The sequence below is a fragment of the Rana temporaria genome, chromosome 4, assembly GCF_905171775.1.
Source record: "Rana temporaria chromosome 4, aRanTem1.1, whole genome shotgun sequence".
Taxonomy (NCBI): domain Eukaryota; kingdom Metazoa; phylum Chordata; class Amphibia; order Anura; family Ranidae; genus Rana; species Rana temporaria.
Genome location: NC_053492.1, coordinates 275,434,375 through 275,456,002, shown reverse-complemented (window position 1 = coordinate 275,456,002; position 21,628 = coordinate 275,434,375). Strand labels below are relative to the sequence as shown.

General features: G+C 45.3%; 1 protein-coding gene across 1 annotated transcript in view; it reads left to right on the top strand.

The window, feature by feature from the left end:
- Nucleotides 1-8,759: 8,759 nt before the first annotated feature.
- Nucleotides 8,760-21,628, top strand: part of MAN1A1 (mannosidase alpha class 1A member 1) — a 243,787-nt gene continuing 230,918 nt past the window's right edge. Inside the window, exon 1 of the mRNA XM_040350323.1 lies at nt 8,760-9,682. Within this exon, the coding sequence (XP_040206257.1) occupies nt 9,113-9,682 (570 nt within the window). The 5' untranslated portion in view covers nt 8,760-9,112. The remainder of the gene's footprint in view (nt 9,683-21,628) is intronic.

Here is a 21,628-nt window from a genome sequence, read left to right as displayed (position 1 = left end):
AGCCAATGCAGTCAAGTCCCTCCTACAGGGCATACAGAAGCACCAACCTGTAGTCAGTGGCAAGCGCCTACCTTTCAAGAGTCTCCTCTTTAGGGACATGTCTAAAATCCTTACTCGTTCCCTGTTTAGGGCTTTGCCCAGTCTAGTCACCCAACAGCCATCTACCAGGCCTTCTACGGTTCCCTACAACCTAGTGAATTTAGTCAGCGGCTCCGGCAGTCACACACTGCTCCGACGCCACCCGACTCGCTTTCGAACCACTACACTCTCACAGTCTGCAAACGCAACAAACCAGCCCCTGGGGTTGACATCAACCTGTTTCAGACTGACAACGCCTGACGCCCAGTGACGGTGCTCGACCCACTACTGCTCCATCTACCCAGCCAATCTGATGGTAGCTCGTTGCTACCCTTTCTAAACCAGCTCCCTGAGTGTCAGCCAGTGTGTCAAGCATGTCAGAATCCTCCTAAGTAACTTGGGCTTCAAAGCCCAGTCAGTTCTCTGGACATTCTTTCCGAACTGGAGCAGCCTCAGTTGCCTCCCAACAGGGAGTACCAGACTACGTAATCAAGATACCAGGCTGATGGAAGTCTCCTTGTTTTGCCACATACATCCCAAATCCTCATGAAGGAATGGCACAAGCCTTTACCAAGCTGGCTCAATAAATACAAGAAATCAATATAAACTATTTCCCTATCTGAGTCTTTTGCCCCCTTTTCTTGGCATACTGACCAGACCACCAAGGCACACTTCAGGTCTATTTATGTTGTAAGTCTTGTCGCGTGTTTATGTGATCCACATCTCTCTCGGTCAGAGGGTAACAACCATAAATAAGAAGGCCAGTATGGTGGCCTGAGTTTATGGGAGGAGCCCGGAGGGTATTTAAGCAGCCCACTCACACATGCTCTTTGTCGGTTCAGTGTGCAGTACTACACGTCACTGGGCCGACTCTTCCCAGCTCACCTCATGTCCGTGAGTCTGCGCGTTCAATCGCATTCGACACCCTCCCGCCCTTCCCTTTTTCAGGGCACTTCTCAGCATGTCCTTCTTCAATTAACTACCCATTACTTACCTTGGGTATGCCCCCTTTTCTTGGCATACTGACCAGACCACCAAGGCACACTTCAGGTCTATTTATGTTGTAAGTCTTGTCGCGTGTTTATGTGATCCACATCTCTCTCGGTCAGAGGGTAACGACCATAAATAAAACATATGTCAATTTAACTGAGTGTTTTTGGGGGGAAAAATATTGCACCACTGATATCATTCATATACCTTTAAAACTGAGCCCTGTGACTTCCTTATTTATGTAGCGCTACCCCTGCAGGAGCCGCTGGTTTGTTGTTGGGATCGGCATATTAAGTTACCTCAATGTTGTCTAGGGGTGCAGCTGAATGAATGAAGTAGTGAGCGAATGTCCAGTACATGAAGAAAGGTTTTCAGATGCTTTATTTCTGGCCCAACATAGCCAACATCAACATGGAGTAGGAAGGAAAGGTTGATGAAGCGATAGAGAACCTGGATATGAACAGAGCAATCCTGCTCTCAGCAGCACGATAAAAGTAGTCACAATTCGTCGCCACTCTAGCCAGAGTGGGTGAAGTGCCCCCAGACAGACTTTTGCCACAAGTCTGGCAGTCGAAGTGTCACTTTAGATTGCTGGGAGGAACAGGCCTCTGCCACAGACCTGGCTCTAGGGCAGGGATATGCAATTAGCGGACCTCCAGCTGTTGCAAAACTACAAGTTCCATCATGCCTCTGCCTCTGGGTGTCATGCTTGTGGCTGTCAGTCTTGCTATGCCTCATGGGACTTGTAGTTCTGCAACAGCTGGAGGTCCACTAATTGCATATCCCAGCTCTAGGGCCTCTGCCACAGGCCTATTACTTGGATGAACTAAACAGACGAATTGAGCGAATCCTCCCAGTAGACTGAACGTAGGTCACCAGATGACAGCAAGAGTACCTGTCAGCATTCCGGTCACCAGATTCCCGATGGTTCATTCAAACTCTGTTGGACAACCTGCCTCCGGGTTCTCCTCAAGCCGACCCCCCCAATCGAGCGGCACCCAGCCTGGGATCTTCTCAGTAAAGCGGGGGACCCAGTAAGTCACTGGGGCCCCTCTCAGCAATTTGGATCTCCGCGTAGCATGCGACCCCGGCCTGGAAGGCCATTGCCAGTTGTTGGACGTGCGTACCCTAAAGGTGGATTCCGCACCTGGAACCTGGAATCCGCGGGAGGAAAAAATAAAGATGGCGTCTGCCACAGATATACCCTTCCCCAGCATGCCCCACGAGGGAAAAACTCCTCTAATTGGCTGCTGGGGAAAAGTGGCTCTGCAAGAACCCCTCTAGCGCCTCCTGTCGCCCAGGGGTGGAAACAACACCCCTGGAGCGCAGACTGACCTACAGGACAGTTCAGGAATGACAGCAGCCCAAATTTGACAAATTGTGAATGGGAGCAAAATAACTATCCCATTCCCCACTAACTTTAGCGTAGTGCCCATACTGAAAGAAAGGGGGCGCTACATTTATTTTAAGGGAGAATCCTGTGTCATTGCAGCACTGGATTCACAAGGTTATCATGTGCAAATCTAGGACAGCATAAGAGACCACCACATCACTTTAGCAATGTAATGAGATCAGAAGATGCAGCATCTGTATAAATTCTATGATCTAGGGTACGTCTGTTCACTGCCAAATGAAGCAAAATGTAATTTAAATAAATGTGCATACTGCAAAGGTCAGTGGGCCATATGTACTGTATATATGACATTAACCACTTAAGGACCACCCCATGTACATATACGTCCACAATATGGCACGTACAGGCACATGGGCGTATAGGTACGTCCTCGCCTATTAGCGGGTGGGGGGTCCGATCGGGACCCCCCCCGCTACATGCGGAGGTCGGGTCCGCTCGGGGAGCGATCCGGGACCACGGCGCGGCTATTTGTTTATAGCCGCTCCGTCGCGATCGCTCCCCGGAGCTGAAGAACGAGGAGAGCCGTGTGTAAACACGGCTTCCCCGTCCTTCACTATGGCGGCGCATCGATCGCGTCATTCCCTTTATAGGGAAGACACGATCGATGACGTCATTCCTACAGCCACACCCCCAAACAGTTGTAAACACATACTAGGTGCACCCTAACTCCTACAGCGCCACCTGTGGTTAACTCCCAAACTGCAACTGTCATTTTCACAATAAAGAATGCAATTTAAATGCATTTTTTGCTGTGAAAATGACAATGGTCCCAAAAATGTGTCAAAATTGTCCGAAGTGTCCGCCATAATGTCGCAGTCACGAAAAAAATTGCTGATCGCCGCCATTAGTAGTAAAAAAAAAATAAAAAATAAAAATGCAATAAAACTATCCCCTATTTTGTAAACACTATAAATTTTGCGCAAACCAATCGATAAACGCTTATTGCGATTTTTTTTACTAAAAATAGGTAGAAGAATACGTATCGGCCTAAACTGAGGAAAAAAAATGTTTTTATATATGTTTTTGGGGGATATTTATTACAGCAAAAAGTAAAAAATATTGCTTTTTTTTCAAAATTGTCGCTCTATTTTTGTTTATAGCGCAAAAACTAAAAACCGCAGATGTGATCAAATACCACCAAAAGAAAGCTCTATTTGTGGGGAAAAAAGGACGCCAATTTTGTTTGGGAGCCACGTCGCACGACCGCGCAATTGTCTGTTAAAGCGACGCAGTCCTGAACTGTAAAAACACCTTGGGTCTTTAGGCTGCATATTGGTCCGGGGCTTAAGTGGTTAACAGGCAATGTCATTATTTTTCCATGTCACCAATCAGATTCAAATCTGAAAGTATATATTTGGAGTTGCATAGATAAATGGCAACAGTTAGCACTGAATCTTTCATGCATGAAATCAAGTGTTTTCTATGGCTCATTAGTGTCCAAGTGCTGAGCCATTAGAGCAAGGATTTGCAGTACGCAGGACTCCTGCCAAAATCCAGGAGCAAATGAAATGCTGAATGACACCTCATCCATATCGGAAACCTCTCTATGCTTTTAGTATGGCTTTCTAGATTAAGCAACAGAATGGTTGGTGAAAAAAGAATAAATACGCTCACAATGCACACCAGACCATTTTTCCAGGTACGGAAATATATTTTTAAAAGGCATTTAAAAAGTCCAAACTCCCTTTTAAACTCAATATTCTATAAAACAGACTCAAACAATATGCTTTTTAAATATTTCAAGTTGAAACACAAGCCGACAAAATGAAACTTTAAACTATAGTGGACTTTCATATGAATACATTTTCACTAATCAACTGGTGAAAATATTAACCAGATTGTCAGAGGAGAAAAATACTTAGAGGCAGAGAATCATTTTCACATATACAGTGCTTTCAATCATATAATGACAGCTTTTTTTTTTTTTTAGTAAGTCTTATCTAACTTCATAGCTCAAAGCAAAATTGCTCCTGAATTTTAAAAGTGAAATTTACCAATTGACAGCTTAATCTTTTCCTTACCGGGCCTTTCTTCAAAATTTTCACCTTGGGTAGCTGGAATTTTTTTTCACATTTTCTTTTTTTTACTTTTTTTTTTATTTACAGCTCTGAAAGTTAGTAAAATACACCCTAACCATGGGGGTTATTTACAAAAGGCAAATCCACTTTGCACTACAAGTGCAAACTACAAGTGAAAAGTGCACTGAAAGTGCACTTGGAAGTGCAGTCGCTGTAAATCTGAAGGGAAGATCTGAAATGAGGGGAAGCTCTTCTGATTTTATCATCCAATCATGTGCAAGCTTCCATGATGTTTTTTATTTTCCTTGCATGTCCCCCTCGGATCTACAGCGACTGCACTTCCAAGTGCACTTGTAGTGCAATATCAAGTGCACTTTGCACTTGTATAGCCAGATTCAGGTACGGCGGCGCATCTTTCAGGCGGCGTAGCGTATCGTATTTACGCTACGCCGCCGTAAGTCAGAGAGGCAAGTGCTGTATTCACAAAGCACTTGCCTCCTAAGTTACGGCGGCGTGGCGTAAATGTGGGAAATGTCAAGGGGTATGAATACTTTTTCAATCCACTGTATGTATTACATTCTTATGTAAGTAATGACAAAATGATTGCCGAATAAACAGGCTCATAGCAGAAATGTGAAAATTGCTCTGGTCCATAAGGGGTGAACAGGTGTGAGAGCCAAAGTGGTTGAGCTAAGACAATAGATATTTAAAGTAAAGGCTAAATTCACCTTTAAAGTGGAAGTAAACTTCCATCACTAAATGTTACATATAAGTAAACCTATAATAAGGCTTACCTATAGGTAGTGTAAATATCTCCTAAACGGACACTGTTTAGGAGATATTTACTGTACACGCAGCCATCACTGAAGCTTGCACCTGTGCTGTTCCTTCAGAGCCTTGTGCCATGAACAGTGATGTCATTGTGGCCAGTCTCAGAGCTGGAGTCCACAAACCAACAAGATGGGTGAAGATGGGAGCGCCTTGCAGCTGTGACATCTCGGCACTGGAAGAGCTTCGCTTTAAGGTAAGTTTACCATAAGGCCCCTTTCACATTGGAGCGGGAGCCACAGTGGTGGTATAGCGCCGCTAAAAATTGAGTAGGCAGTGAGCCCTGGTTCACACTGGGTACGATTTGGAACGATTTGAGATGCGATTTGACATGTCAAATCGCATCTCAAATCGGCGGCATTTGCCGGCAATGGCACTGTCCTAATCAGTGCGACGCTGCATCTGCGATTTCAAAAAGTAGTTCCTGTACTACTTTTTGCGATTTCGGGCCGCGATTTACATTAAATTGCGGCCGAAATCGCGGCCGCGAAATCGCGGTAAAATCGCGCATTTTACCGCGATTTTGAATTCGCAGCAGTGTGAACCTAGGCTGAAGGAGTTTTTCAGGCGGTATAGCAGCGCTATTTTTAGCGCTGTACCGCCTGAAAAACTCCTCAGTGTGAAAAGGGTCTAAAGTGCTAGTGTGAAATTCATATTAGCACATTATGACATTACCTTGCAGGTAAGAAACAAAAAGAAAAGAACATCCAGCGGTTTACAGGAATTGGAATTGCAGGAATTTTATTGCAGGAAAAAACTGGTGCATTTATTATTTTTCTCCACAGGAACCTGCAAAGCATTGAACCCATGATCAGTGGATCGCGGGTGGAACATTAGGCTTCTGTAGAAACTTCCTTCAGATTTCCGCTTGTACCTCCATATGGGCTTTCAGGAAGAAAGTTGGAGAAAGTGACAATGGACCAGGGCTCAAGTCCTGCGGGAACGGAGTCCCTGCACTTTTTTCACAGCAGGAACGCAGTTCCCTTTGCAGGACTAGAGCAGACGAGAGAAGCCGAGCCGCCCGAGCCAATCCTTCACTAAGCGGCGATGCCCAGCTCGAGTCACTGTCAGGGGCAGGCGAGCCTTAGTAATCCTTTATGTTACTGGCCGCTTCCTGTATATGGATTCATCAGGTAGTGTGCGAGTATTCTGTCACTTCCTCAATGCCGCAATGTCTCCTGGGAGCTTTTGTCATTGTTCCCAGGAGACATTGCGGAGGTCTGCCGCGAGTTATCGCAGGATTTAGAAAGAACATGCGGTTTAGAAATTATGCATATGAGTATATAATTTTTTTATTTTTTTTGTGGGAGTTCTCATACTTTTTCCCCAGAACTTGACCCCTGCAATAGACTACTGTATAAAAGCAGGTGACAGATGGGACTTGTAGTTTATTCATTCACCCCCTTATATCAGAGTGCCCCCTTACATCAGTACCTTCCAGAGTGTCCTCTTACATCAGAGCCCCCAGAGTGCCCCCGTACATCAGTGTCTCCAGAGTGCCCCCTTACATCAGTGTCCCCAAAGTGCCCCCTTACATCAGTCCCTTCCAGAGTGCCCCCTTACATCAGTGTCTCCAGAGTTCCCCCTTACATCAGTGTCCCCAGAGTGCCACCTTACATCAGTGTCCCCCCTTACATCAGCACCTTCCAGAGAGTCCTCTTACATCAGAGCCCACAGAGTGCCCCCTTACATCGGTGTCTCCAGAGTGCACCCTTACATCAGTACCTTCCAGAGAGTCCTCTTACATCAGAGCCCACAGAGTGCCCCCTTACATCGGTGTCTCCAGAGTGCACCCTTACATCAGTGTCTTCAGTATGCCCCCTTACATCAGTGTCTTCAGAGTGTCCCCTTACATCAGGGCCTCCAGAGTGCCCCCCCTTACATTAGAGCCCCACAAAGTGCCCCCTTACATCAGTATTCCCAGAGTGCCCAATTACATCAGTGCCTCCAGAGTGCCCCGTTAAATCAGTGCCCCTTTACATCAGTGACCCCAAAATGCCCCCTTACATCAGAGCCCCCAGAGTTTCCCCTACATCATAGCCCTTAGAGTGCTCCCTTACATCAGGGCCTATAAAGTGCCCCCTTACATCAGTGTGCCATTACATCAGTGACCCCAGAGTGCCCCCTTATACCAGAGCATCTAAAGTGTCCCCTTACATCAGAGCCCCCCAGAGTGCCTCCTTACATCAGTGTACCTAGAGTCAGGGCCGGTGCTACCACTAGGCAGCCGCCTAGGGCGCCCTGCCACTGGTGTTCCTACTCTCTTCTCTCGGCAGCAAGCAGTCTCAGCATCAGCAGGCAGCCGCCACTCAATTCGCACATAGTGTCATAAGCGCAGCGGTGGCAGAGAACTGTGTTGATGTCCGCTGGTGAGGCTGCATTTGATGGCTGCTGGTGAAGTTGCATTTGATGGTCGCTGGTAGGCTGCATTGATAGACACTTGTGAGGTTGCATTGATGGATGCTTGTGAGGTTGCATTGAAGGACGCTTGTGAGGTTGCATTGATGGATGCTTGTGAAGTTGCATTTGATGGACGATTCATTAAAAAGGTGGGGTATACATGGGCAGGGCAAAGGGGGTGGAGTCATGGGTGGTGGCAAAATAAGGTTTTGCCTAGGGTGTCAAAAAGCCCCCAGAATCCAACCATACACCAGAACCCTTACAGTGCCACCCTACAATAGTACCCATAAAGTGCCCTCTTACAGCAGAACCCCCAGAGTGCCACCTTACATCAGTTTTCTACAAACTGTCCATACTTTTACAGACAGTCAGAAGCCCTGCTGGGGGATATATAGGTGTTCCATGCATGTCTTCAGTTCTTACAGTCCGTGTTGCTGCAGTGCCCTGCATGGACACAGCCCTGCTCTCCATGGTACATCAATGTGGGTGCAGGGAAGGGGTTAAACACAATGACAGAGATATACTACATAGGTGTTCTTTGCGTTTCTTTATTCAGGTCTCCTCCACACCAGAAACGTGCCGTGAATAGAGAAGAACACCTCAGAAACAGAGCAATCCGATACATACACCACAGCCGATACTGTACTCTACACCACCTAATCACACACGAGGATAAGCCCCGCCCCGGACACGCCCCTCATTCCCCTGTACAACGTATAATGATAAAACGTCGTCTGTGATTGGCGTGCCAGAACTACACTCACGGAGTTGGCCGCTCATGCCAGCTTCTCAGGGCTGCCGTTAGAGAATACTAAGAAGAAGAAAGCAGAGGCAGGCACGTTGCGCGGAATCCTATGTGAGAAGAGTTCCATCACAGGGGAATGTTGTGATTTCTGCTACAATAAAGCGACCCGTCAGAGCAGCCAATCACGAAGTCGTGCGCTTGTTGTCCCGTGGCCAATAGATAAGAGAGGTGGGCGGTTCCGTGTGGTAGCGGGCGGGTCCAATGGCTGCCTGTGTGTTGTACTGCCCCGGGGCTCAGTGAGTGCCGAGTAGAGGCAGGAGGAGGACGGCGTACATGTGTATAAGGAGTGCGGTCACCTGTCAAGTGTTCCCCGCCCCGGGGGTTGGGGGAGTGAGTGGGACAACCTCCCCCTTGTTATTAGGAAAGGATTCCCACACTTCCCTCGCTCCTCCCCTTCAATAAACTCTGACAAACGGCCCGGGAAGTGAAGGCAGACTGGGGACGGAGCGGAGCGCCCACCAACACGCTGCTCTGTGTGTGAGGCGGCCGGCCGGTCGGTAGTGTGCCCTCCGTGTGGTGTGCGCGCCTCTCACAAAACTTTGTAGTGACCAGAAGGGGGAGGCAGTGCCTCGTGTAGTCATGCCGGTGGGCAGCCTGTTGCCGTTCAGTGTGGCCCCGCTGGGGTCGGGTAGCGGAGCGGGGGGCGGGCCCGGTGCTTCTACCCCAGGAGGTGGAGTGTCCGGGCTGCATTGGCTGGGCCCCGCGGGGAGGAAGCTCTCCGGGTTCCGACTCACCGAGAAGTTCGTCTTATTGCTGGTTTTCAGCGGCTTCATCACCCTCTGCTTCGGGGCCATCTTCTTCCTGCCCGACTCCCCCAAGCTGCTGAGCGGAGTCTTGTTTCAGCAGCAATCCCCTCCTGCCTCTCTGCAGAGATTCAGTACCCTACAGGACGAGGAGAGCGGGGGGCGCCTTGCCCGGATCAGGGAGGAACATGAGAGGGCACTACGGGAGGCCAAGGATACCCTCAACCGACCACTCGAGGACATCCAAGAGGACATCCAACGGGACAAGGACAACATACTGGCCCAGGGACGCCTCACTACCGGGGGGAGACTGCCACCACCTAGACCCTTCAAAGAGCCCATCGGGGTACAGGGGGGAGAACCCACCGATCCTGAGGTCAAGGAAAAGAGGGACAAGATCAAGGAGGTAAGAGGAGCATCGCTCAGGACATATGTGGGGGTGTCATCATAATGTGACATGGGGTGTCATCACAATGTGGCAGGTGATCTATGGGGTGTCATCACAATTTGGGGTGGCATCAGTGTCAAACAGATAACATGGGGTGTCATCACAATGTGGCAGGTGATATATGGGGTGTCATCAGAAAGTGACATGGGGTGTCATCACAATGTGGCAGGTGATCTATGGTGTGTCATCACAATGTGGCAGGTGATATATGGGAAGTCATCACAATGTGGGGTGTCATCAGTATTAAACAGATAACATGGGGTGTCATCACAATGTGGGGCATGATCAGTGTCAAACAGGTAACATATGGGTGTCATCAAAATGTGACAGGTGGATTTTTTTTTTTGGCTGACCTTTGTATGTAACAGGTCACATGAGGTGTCATGTCAGTAGGTGACAGGTGATTTTTATGCTGTCGTTTGTAGGTGACACATGGGGTGTCGTCAGTCTGTGACAGGTAACATATGGGGTGTCATCAGTCTTTGACATATGGGCTGTCATCAGATATGTGGGGTGTCGTCAGTCTCTGACAGGTGACATGGGCTGTCTTCTATGGTGTCTAGCAGGTTATTTATTTTTTTCATCATGAGTCTGAGACGCTATCATAATGTGGGTTGCCATCAATATGTGACAGGTGATACGAGTCGTCAGGAAATATGTGGGGTGTCATTAATCTGTGACGGGGGAGATGGGGTGTCATTGTCTCGTGTCATCAGGATGTGATAGTAACAAATAGGATGTCGTCCAGGGATGTGTAGGCTGTCGTCCAGAATGTGGGGTGTCATCAGTCTGTGACAGGTGATAGTTAGGGTTTCATTATGTGTGGCGTCATCAGTATGTAGCAGGTTAAATGGGCCATCAGTCTGTGATGAATGACATATGGGGTGTCTTCAGTAACTGGTTATATGTAAGATCAGCAGATCACAGGTAGTGTGGGGTGTGCATTGTTATCAGTATGTAGCAGATGATATGGGGGGTGTCATCCATAGGTGATAATGTGGGGTGTTATTGGTAAGGGAAGGTATGTGAAGTGTGTGTGATAGATGGGGATGTCATCAGCTTGTCCCATCATCATGAGCTCTCCTAATGTGCTTCACACTTCTCCCCTCATAGGACTGGAATACAAGGTGTCTCTGTACACATCAAAGTAATATTGGGGGTGTCATCAGTCTCTAAGAAGTGAAATGTGGGGGTGTCATATGTGAGACACACACACACACACACACACACACACACACACACACACACACACACACACACTTACTTTAACCTGTACACATTGAAGTATTCTCAGTTTGTAACAAGTGATATGTGTGGGTGTTCTGTGGCTCATGCCATCACATTGTGCTCCAGTCTTCTGGTACAAGGTGTCACACAGTCCCTGTATCCTGTACACATGACACCAGCTTGACTGATGAGACTTCAATAATGGTTAGCGTGGGTTGCAGTAGGCTGCACATTGGCATTGCATGAGCCTGTGTTGGAATGTATGTGCTCCTGCAGAGCTGTGACTGGAGCAGATTCCAGGTCACTGTCCTCTCTGCACTAAACACATGTCACACTAAGCACAGCACACAGGATGTGTCACGCTGTACATGCGGCTCCATCAGATTAGGATGTGAGCAGATGGCCAATGGCTTTTTTCATTTGGGGTGTTTAGGCTGAACCCTGTGCTCTGAGCACATAATGCACTTTTGATGCCAGCACTGGAATGTGTGAATATAAGACGTGTTTGTCTTCTCCATGTATGCAGGGAGTCCTCTGGATTCCATCTAGTGTAATGAGTGAGAAATGTGCCCCTGCATTAGCTTCCAGGGGAATACAACTAGATCAAGCTTGTGAAGAGCTTTGATTTTTTTTTTTTTATTTAGGATACTTGTTATTACGGTACTAGGAAGGAACAGTTAAATCATGTCATGATAGTATGTAGTCTGGCAATAGGCCATCTTCCTTTTTAAGCCTCCAGGGGAACTGGCTTATCCCTCACTCCTTTATTCTGTGGTTGTGAACTATTGGAGTGAGAGCTCTGACAGCCTAATAGGGCCCCACTAATACACAGTGTACCCCATGACCAAGGAGGATCCCAATATGAAGGCTGGAAACCGTCCTCATTGTACCAGTCACAGATGTCAACTTGTCACTTCCTAGCACAACTTCTGCGTTCTGTTTTCTGCTGTCGTCATGGTGAATGTTATTGAAACATGCTGGAAATGACAGGACTTTTGAGCTGTGTTAATTAAAGATTAACATTCTTATGTATGAGCGTATTTGTACAGTAGGCAATAACATGAATTGTCTTTGTGATTTTATAATCGGAACTTTCTGTTGCTTGGCAGCAGTGTTAGAATACATGAACAGACTGTACTTTCAGAAAACGCACATTGGACGCTAGTTATTGCTTGTACCCTGCAGACATCTAACAGTACATAAGCTGACTTCTTTTCCTACAGTGACACTAAATGATATCCTTGTCCACAAAGAATCCATACACATCCATTACCTAATGGTTCTGTAATCTATTCTCATCATTTTTTTTTTTTTTTTCCCTAGCTGTGCTTTTCTGCTTCCCCCTTTTTATTTTATTTTGTATGTCCTCTGAGCACTCCATCCTTATCCCTTTTTTTTTTTTATTTTTTTTTTTTTCTCTTCACATTTTTATTTTTTAACAATCTGTGCACGTTAGTTGTGGTCGTGTGCGCCGCTCTATACACAAGACAAATGCCATAGTTCATCTCTGGAGCAAGCAAAAGAGGGTGCTTCTATTTGTGCATACAGTGGGATCATGAAGAATGAACGTAGCAGGGAAGAAAACTGTGTCTGGGGAGGATGCATTTAGTAATATGTATGTACTGTACATGCAATACAAACGTTTGTATCCTATATGTCGTTATACCCTTTTCCGGGTAAGGGCAGTTTAAATGTTTTTTTTTTTTTTTTTTTTTACACAGGCTGTCACATTCAGTGTTTTTATATCGGATTTAGCCCCTTTCTTTGTCTCCTGAGCCAGGGTACCAACTTTTAAAGCAGAACAAAAGTCAAAACTTTTTTTTTTTTTTAAAGCGGTGGTTCACCCTAATTGTCAAGTTTTTCTTTTTAAAACCAGCAGCCATTGTACTGTATCTATCCGTTTTTTTTATTTTTTTAATAGGCCTCCTTACCTTGGAATGAGGGCCTTTTGTGAGCTGTCACTCACATTTCCCCGCGGGAGTGGGCGTGGTTTAGAAAAATCCCCGATCAGCGCTATGTCTCCTGGGAGCGAGTCCTGAGAATCCCAGGAGACACGCTGTGTTTGAAATCACGCGGGTCACGTGACTAGTCTGGCTAGTCACAGCGGGGAGTGTCCTTTTCAGGACGCTGCCGGCCGTTGTCCTAGCAACTATGCAGTGTTGACGGCGCGGCTCGCCGTCACACTGCATAGTTGCTAGGACAACAGCCGGCAGCGTCCTGAAAAGGACACTCCCCGCTGTGACTAGTCACGTGACCCGCGAGATATCGCGAGATTTCAAACACGGCGCGTCTCCTGGTATTCTCAGGAGACACCGCATCCCGGAAGATAATACAGGAGGGATTCACGGTGCCAGCAGTTAAGATGGCAATGTCCATCATCATATTTTATAAAATCTTCTTTTGGGGGAAATCGTCCTGGTGGCGGCTGCGACTAGGAGACTGGTGAGTACAATTTTCGTTGTACCATCAGCTTTACAAAAACGTCTTTAAAAAAAAACGTTTTCCCGCGGAACTACCGCTTTAAGGCGTTTATCATAAATTTTATTTTTTCAACCAGCTGGTTCCCTCATCCACAAATTCATGGTGGATGGGGGGAATCTTTGCTGCTGTGTTTATTGTAAAGCGGGGAGCCTTCCTCGCTGTCAGAATGCAATGATCAGGGTTGCCACATACAGCCGGCAGCACTGATCAGGAAAATCACAAAAGGGTGGTAGAAAAAAAATCAGTTGACAGATGTGCAACCAGCCTGCCCTCATATGGATCGAAATTCGAGGGTAACTTCTCAACTGGACTTTTGATCCATGCTGGCTTAAGGGGCTCCTGTCAGGGTTTTTTTTTTTTTATCTGGTTGGGGAGATTTCCCATTACGTCCTGGCTTACAGGCACAAGAGTAGGTAAGTGGCAATCTCTTCAAAATGAGGACATTTCTGTCTGTCCCAGGGTCACCAGTGTCCTCATTGGAAGGTTTCCCCTCTAGTCTTCTGGTGACAACTCAACAAAGGAAGGTTTTAAGGTGTGGTGCTGCGTAGCTTAGTATAGTATGTAGGTAAGGAGCATGTACACACCGCTGCAGGCTTAATTAGGTATATTTTGAACATTGCAGAGCAGGGTGGAACCAATACTTTGTATATTGACCGAGAGGAGCCCAAGGTGGTAAAGAGGATTAGAAAAAGGATAGGCTGCTTCCACTCCGCCTTTAAATGGGTGGATAGGTGGAATCGGCCCTAGGAGCATACTGTATATACTAGAGCAGGGGTCTCCAAACTTTTCATCACAAGGAATCTGGTAACTGATTAACTTCTCTCCCAATCAAAATTGATTATTTTTAATTTATATGCTACTAGCATTAGTAAAATAGGATTTCTTTTTTTTTTTTTAATTACATTTTTTTTTTTTTTCTTCAGTTTCTGGGTTCTTGTCTAGGCAAATAATGTGATCCATCCCAGGAGTCTTCAGAAGGGGGAGGTTTTCTCAGCTAAGCGCACACTCCTGCATGCATGCTTGAGCTGAGGCCAGCTGGATTACAGGAAGTAAATTAATCATTTGCTCTTCCTCAAGATTGCCACAGCCAGATGTTAGGGTTGTTTTTCAAAGTGATTTGTCAACAATAAGCACACAGAGAAAGTTTGCTTTGAATATTTAAAATGAATTAAACGCTTTTAGAGCCGGTTCACACTCCCGCAGCACGACTTCGGGAGCGACTCTGCAAGTCGTCCTGAGGATGGCTTCAGAGGCGACCAGCAAAACGACTTCTGTATTGAAGTCACTGCAGGTCGCCCCGAGCCGCCCCCAAAGTCGTGCAGGAACCTTTTTCTAAGTCGGAGCGACTTGCGTCGCACCTATTAGAACCATTCCATTGCATTGAATGAAAATCCTATGCTAGCACTTACCTAGAAGGTAGAAAGTACTACATTTATATTTATTGTATTACTTATCCAAGTATAACACACTTTTCTCCCCTGAAAAGAGGGTAAATAGCGCCTGCGTGTTATACACCGATATTGATTTATTTTATCAGTTCGGTCTGCCCCAGGTGTCACACATTAAGGGGGGGCTGTCGGGGCGGAGGAGCACAGGAGGAGCAGTGTATGAGAAGGGGCTGACAGTAGAGCTGCACAATTGTTAAAAAATCGTTATTTAACATTTATTTATTTATTTATTTTTTTCCCCTGTTGCGATCTTGACAAAGTATTTCCCGATTCTTTCTATGCAGAGAATTCTCTCTGCTCTGCTGAAGCCACAGCTGTTAAAATAAGACCCCTTTCACACTGAGGAGTTTTTCAGGCGGTACAGCGCTAAAAAAAGCGCTGCTATACCGCCTGAAACTCCTGCCCAGCAACCTCAATGTGAAAGCCGGAGTGCTTTCACACTGAGGCGATGCGCTGGCAGAGAAAAAAATCTCCTGTCAGCAGCATCTTTGGAGCGGTGAAAGGAGCGGCATGTATACTGCTCCTTCCCATTTAAAACCGTGGCAAATCTGACGGTATAGCGACGCTATTTTTAGCGGCGCTATACCGCCACTGCGGCTCCCGCCCCAGTGTGAAAGGGGCCTAAAGGGGGGGAGGGGTGAAACAGGCAGTCTGCTAAGTATCACAACATTCTTTAGCAGCGGCACTAAAAGCTGGCCATACATTATACAATTTTTGTCTATATAGATTTCCTTTAGATTTACCAAAACCATAATATGAGGTCAAATCTAAACACTTTCAATTTGTATGCAATCAGGCCCTAGTACTACACAGTTCAAGGTAAATCTAAAGGTAAGCGAATAAGAAAATTGTATGGTGTATGGCCAGCTTAAGTTTAAACATTGTAACAATTTTTCCTTTTAGATCACAGAAATAGATTACGGTGTGTAAATGAGGAACGTTTAACCACTAAATCTTTTTCTGACAGATATTTAATATCATTTTTGCTAGAAAATTACTTGTAGTGATTTCTCATTTTGGCCAGAATCGTGCAGCTCTAGCTGATGTTTTCTCAACTTTAGAGTATATTGGCAATGCTGTCCCAGGAGACTGGGGGTCTTCTGGGAATGCAGGGGGGCTTTATAATAAAGGGGGCTGTGGAAAGCGTTTTTTTTTTTCCCCACTGAAACTTCCCTCTTAAAGTTGGTGTTCGTGAGATGAAGTAGGACCTCACTAATGGTACACAAATGGTGAAAAAAGCCTCAATTGGTTTTATCCTTCACCTCCGCTCTACAAAATGACAAAACAGGTTACAGCTTTGCTTATCTCTAAACCTGCTGGGTTGCTTTTAACATTGTTTACATTTTTGCTTACTTCCCTTTTGCATAAACCAGTTTAGACGAGATTGAGCAAAGAAGTATTGAATCCAACTAGAGATGATTTGAAGTAAATGGGAGCATGTCTAATAAGCAGTATACTCCTGAGAATGTATTAAGCTTCACATACACGGGACGCTTTTACAATCTCTCCTGAATGATTTAACTTGACGGATAGTAACCAACATTTTTCTTAAACGCCTGTAAATGAAAAGCGGCTAAACGCTAGTTACTTAAAACGTATTTTTTTTTTTTTTTTGGCGTCCCAAAAAATGTCTCTAAACTGAACTGCCTAGATACAACTGTAAATGACCCTGTGTACATGGACAGATAAGATAACATGGAGAGTTTAAAAGCAGTTAAAAAAAAAAAAAAAATCTCAACTGCTCCTAAAACGTTTATTTACCTGCAGCGGTGTACACAAGGCCTTAAAATAACCCAGCCTTCAGCCCTGGTTCACATTGGAGCGATTTGTCAAATCGCATGCCAAATTGGCGGCAGAGGCTGGCAATGGCACTGTCCGAACTGGTGCAACGCTGCATTTAATGGCGCCGCACAGATTCCCAAAAGTAGTTTCTGTACTTTTGCCCCCGAAGTCAGGACTGACATGCGGGAATGAAATTGTGCAAACTCACACTATTTCATATTACCGCTGCCAGTGTGAACCTGGGCTCAGTAGGTGCAAGCTGTTTCTAATATCTGGGAAGTAGAAGTTATATATATATATATATATATATATATATATATATATATATATATATATATATATATATATTTTTTTTTTTTCTGCTTTAATCTCAAGTAATCCCATAAGGTTATACACTTGAGGGTGACACCAGTGAGTCCAGTCATTTTCAAAAAATCTTGACATATCGAGGATGGGTTGCACAGAGAGTTTCTCAAACTCGCCCCTTTGTGACCGGGTCATGTTAGTACAACTGTAGATATCATCGCAACTTTAGTGTAGCCAGGTATTATTAGGCTTTCATTTGGTAGTGAATTGTGTTAGTATTTGTTAGTTTGAAGCCTGGTAATGCGTGTATTGTATATTGTTTTCTGACCTTTACATTTGGTGCTGGTAAGTAGCTCCTAGCTGGAAAGATGCACTTGCTGTGAAATTTGATCAAATGTATTTTGTTCTCAAATAGAGAGAAATACACTGTAGATGTAATGCTTCTCATGAGTATTGTAACTGATGTGTGAGAATTGAATACAATAACAAAAAAACTGGGTGTGCTTGATTTTTAGTTTAGTGAAGGCAATCTTGGAGGGACACTTCTCACGATATCAGTTACCACTTTACTACGCTCGTCGCATATGGATATGGGGTTCTGTAGTGAAAAGACAGAGGTGTGTGTGTGTGTGTGTGTGTGTGTTTTTTTTTTTTTTTTTCTGTTTTAACTTTTTAAGGTGTAATTTCATCCTAGTGTACAACATACTGCATCTATTCTGCACTGTGCCGACACTCAGGATTTTCATCTATCGGTCTTCACAGCAACTTATGGTGTCTGTCAGCCTTCTCACACTCTCCACATCCTGTGATTGGCAGGTTATGGACCAAGAGGAAGTGTGTTCATGTAGCTTCCCCAGTCAGATATTGCAATAGGAGGTCTGTTATTGGTGATGGGTGTTCATTCTAAACGGGGACCACCCACCTTGAAAATTGGCCGTGAACTCCTACTAAATGCTGTAAATGGAAGTGCACAACTTGATCTGTAGGTGTGTGTGCATTTTCACTTGTCGGTATACATGGACACTTTTCATTTACGGTACATGTTTACTACAGCAGTATATTTTTTGTTTTAAACAAAGAACTAAATTATTTTAATAAATTTTAGTTATTGTAACAAGTTTGGTTGGAGATGAACTTGTTACAATAATTAAATTGATTAAAATAATTTAGTCCCTTGATTAAAACATAAATATACTGCTGTAGTAAGCATGAAAATGCCAAGTGTCCATGTATGTGGATTATTTTTTTTTTTTCTAAGCAAAGTGATCACTTTTTTTGGCTCTCCTCGGGCTTCTCCTAGTCCTGTGCGTCTGCCAGAGCTCAGAGTTAAAAGCCCTGCGCAAGTTCCCACATGGTTAATGTCCTTCCCTTCACCCGTGTCACTTTTCTTGGGCCTGACGATTGCCAATTCAGGCACTGAGCACTGCATTATGGAAAGAAGTCCCATGCACCAACGTACCTGAAAGAAGCAGGTTATTTTCCAAGGGAGGTGCCAGCTGAACAAAGTGGGGACGCACAGCCAAGTATCAGCAGAACAAGGAAATTCCTCAATGGGCTTCTTTTAAAACCTGCAATCCTACAAGACAGGAGGTTAGGTTTAACCTTCATAAAAGGGCCACATCTTACAGTGTCTGTTTTTCTTCAACTTCCACATGGAGATAATGCAGTTCTTGGCAGGACTTTTTAAAATCTGTGGGAATGCAAAGCTCTAGATGTTCTGGCTATACAGTTAACTCTTTGCTTGGGATATTTACCATGAATGATTATATATATTTCTAACCTAACACCCCCTCTATTTTAAATATGACTTATGCCTCCTCCTGAGCATTGATCATAAAAGTACAATCTCTTCATATGTCGTTGGCACAAGGGGGTTTGAGCCCCCCCCCCCTTTTCTCTGTGTACAGATGCAATGCAGTCAGCCGAATGGAAACTTTTTTTTTTTTTGATGGCACCAGTCATGGGAGACCTCTCTGCCTGTACAGGTAGACTTATCTTGTCTCTCTAAGAGCCCATTACACAAATTCAGAATATAAACTGGACGCCAGTCATAAGCTGGGGAGAAGTAGATGGAAAGACTGGCTATGAAATGCATTAGCTTACCACTGTAAGAGACCATAACATGAAATGTCAGTGCTGCCTACACAGGTCAGTAGGTGACCACACAAGCAGTCTGCAAGGGTGGCCAGTGACAAAATGACTTGTTTCATTTTCAGAATGTTAGTCCCATTTCTTTATGGCTAGTGGCATTAAATGGTTAATGTAGTGGTTAGGAAATGAGCTGGATGGAACATATTTCTTGAATGAAAACAATTCTAACACTGAGTGTGGTTTTCATTTGGGGAAAAATCGTACGTATTGTAGTAAAACCTGTTTATTATCTTTGGGATTCAAATGGCAGATCTTGATTTAGTTTGGGGTGCTAAAAAACCTCCACCCAAACTCGCCTCAATGCAGCAGCTTTCCCCCTGCCAGCTCTAAGCCCGAGAAGTGAATGAGCGCACGGTTATCTGTCCGGTCAGTCACCGGTTTGCCCCTCCAGTGATCAGTGGAATGCTGGACTTTAGCGAGGTGGTGGGAGTGGCTGGCTTCCAGAACCTGGAGCAGCTCTGTGAGAGTTAGCTGCCAGCGAGCTTAGTCTGCTGATTCTGAGTCACAGGAGAGCAAAAGTAAGTGAACACCTGTGACCCATAAGAGAAGTATGGCCACAAAGCATTGGTCCTGCTTATCTCTTTGAGGGCCAATTCACACCAGATGCAGTTTCGTGCGTGTGGGTTTTTTTTTTTTTCCTTAAGGGTTTTTGTAGCAAACTCAATGATGGCAAGCAAGCATGTTCTAACAAATTTATTTTTCAGAATTTCTGAGTGACTGAAAATCTAACTGTATATGAGCAGTTTTATCATTTCTAGTATGATGAAGCTCACTCTTTAATATTTAAAGCGGTGGTTCACCCTGCAGAACAACATTTTAGCATAAAATTCGGCATAGTAGCGCGAGCTACAGTATGCCTGTCTTAATCTTTTTATCGCCGTACTCACAGTGTAATCGTACATAGTAGATTCTGACTGCCCGCGGGGAATGGGCGTTCCTTTCAAGAGGGAGGGTGATTGACGGCCGGCTCTGGCACGTCACGCCCCCCGAAGACAGCCGGAGTAGGTCTCGGCTCTTCACGGCGCCTGCGCACAGACTATGCGCAGGCGCCGTGAAGAGCCAAGCCTATTTCGGCTATTTCCGGAGAAGCGTGACGCGCCAGAGCCGGCCGTCAATCACCTTCCGTCTGGATTGGAACGCCCATTCCCCGTGGGCAGTCGGAATCTACTATGTACGATTACACTGTGAGTACGGCGATAAAAAAATTAAGACCGGCATACTGTAGCTCGCGCTACAATGCCGAATTTTAGGCTAGAAGAATTTTTTTTTTATTTTATAGGGTGAACCCCCGCTTTAAAGTTGATGTAAAGCCACTCTCATCATTTCTAAACTACTGCCATAGTACTGATCTATAAGGATATACATTCCTTCTGCATGTATCCTTACCTGTCAAATGTCCCCCCTGTTATGAGACTTGGAAAAACTGCAGATTCTGTGGGTGGATCTTTTATCTGGAGCTCGGTGGGTGGAGTCGTGATGTCAGTAGACTCTCCGCCCACCTCTACACTCCCCTTGTCAACATGAATTTTTTCCTGTGTATTTCTTACACTGAATTTTGCTATGATCACCAACATCCATTCAAAATCAAGAAAAGTAACCACATTACTTCATAAAAGGAGTGTGAATTAAAAAATAATGCCTGTCTCCACTCTCCAGGCTAGTGCATGAGATATAAATAACCTGTCACTCACAGCAAGGGGGCGGAACGGACTAAGGTTTTTCTCTAAGTCTGTTTTATTTGCTCAGGATTGCTCAGAGCTGGATTAACTCTGTGTGACAAGACTGGGCACAGATGATAGGAAATCTTATACTGTACATTGAGACATAAAAAAATTTAATAAAAATTGGGTTTACATCCACTTGAACATTTATACAAATATATATGTACCTGGCATTCAGCAATAATAATCTGTAATACCTTCTCCTATCACAGAGGCGCTTGCAATCTATTGTAATTGTCTCAGTTGCACAGGTTTGGTAAAAAAATTTAATTTATAGAGTCGGTTAGGCCCCTTTCACATTGAGGAGTTTTTCAGGCGGTACAGCGCTAAAAATAGCGCTGCTATCGCGCCTGAAAAACTCCTTCACTGCAGACTCAATGTGAAAGCCCGAGGGCTTTCACACTGAGGCGATGCGCTGGCGGGAGACAAAAAAATCTCCTGTCAGCAGCATCTTTGGAGCGGTGAGAGGAGCGGCATGTATACCGCTCCTTCACCGCTCCTTCCCATTGAAAACAATGGGAAACCGCGGCAATACCGCCCGCAATGTGCCTCTATAGAGGCGCATTGCGGGCGGTATTAACTCTTTATCGGCCGCTAGCGGGGGTTAATACCGCACCGCTAGCGGCTGATACCCGCGGCAATTCCGGCGGTATAACGCCGCTATTTTTAGCGGCGTTATACCGCCACCGCAGCTCCCGCCGCAGTCTGAAAGGGGCCTAACCCTCCCAGTATGTTTATAATCTGGAGGAAGCCTGTGCAAACTTCATGCAGATGGTGCTCTTATCAGA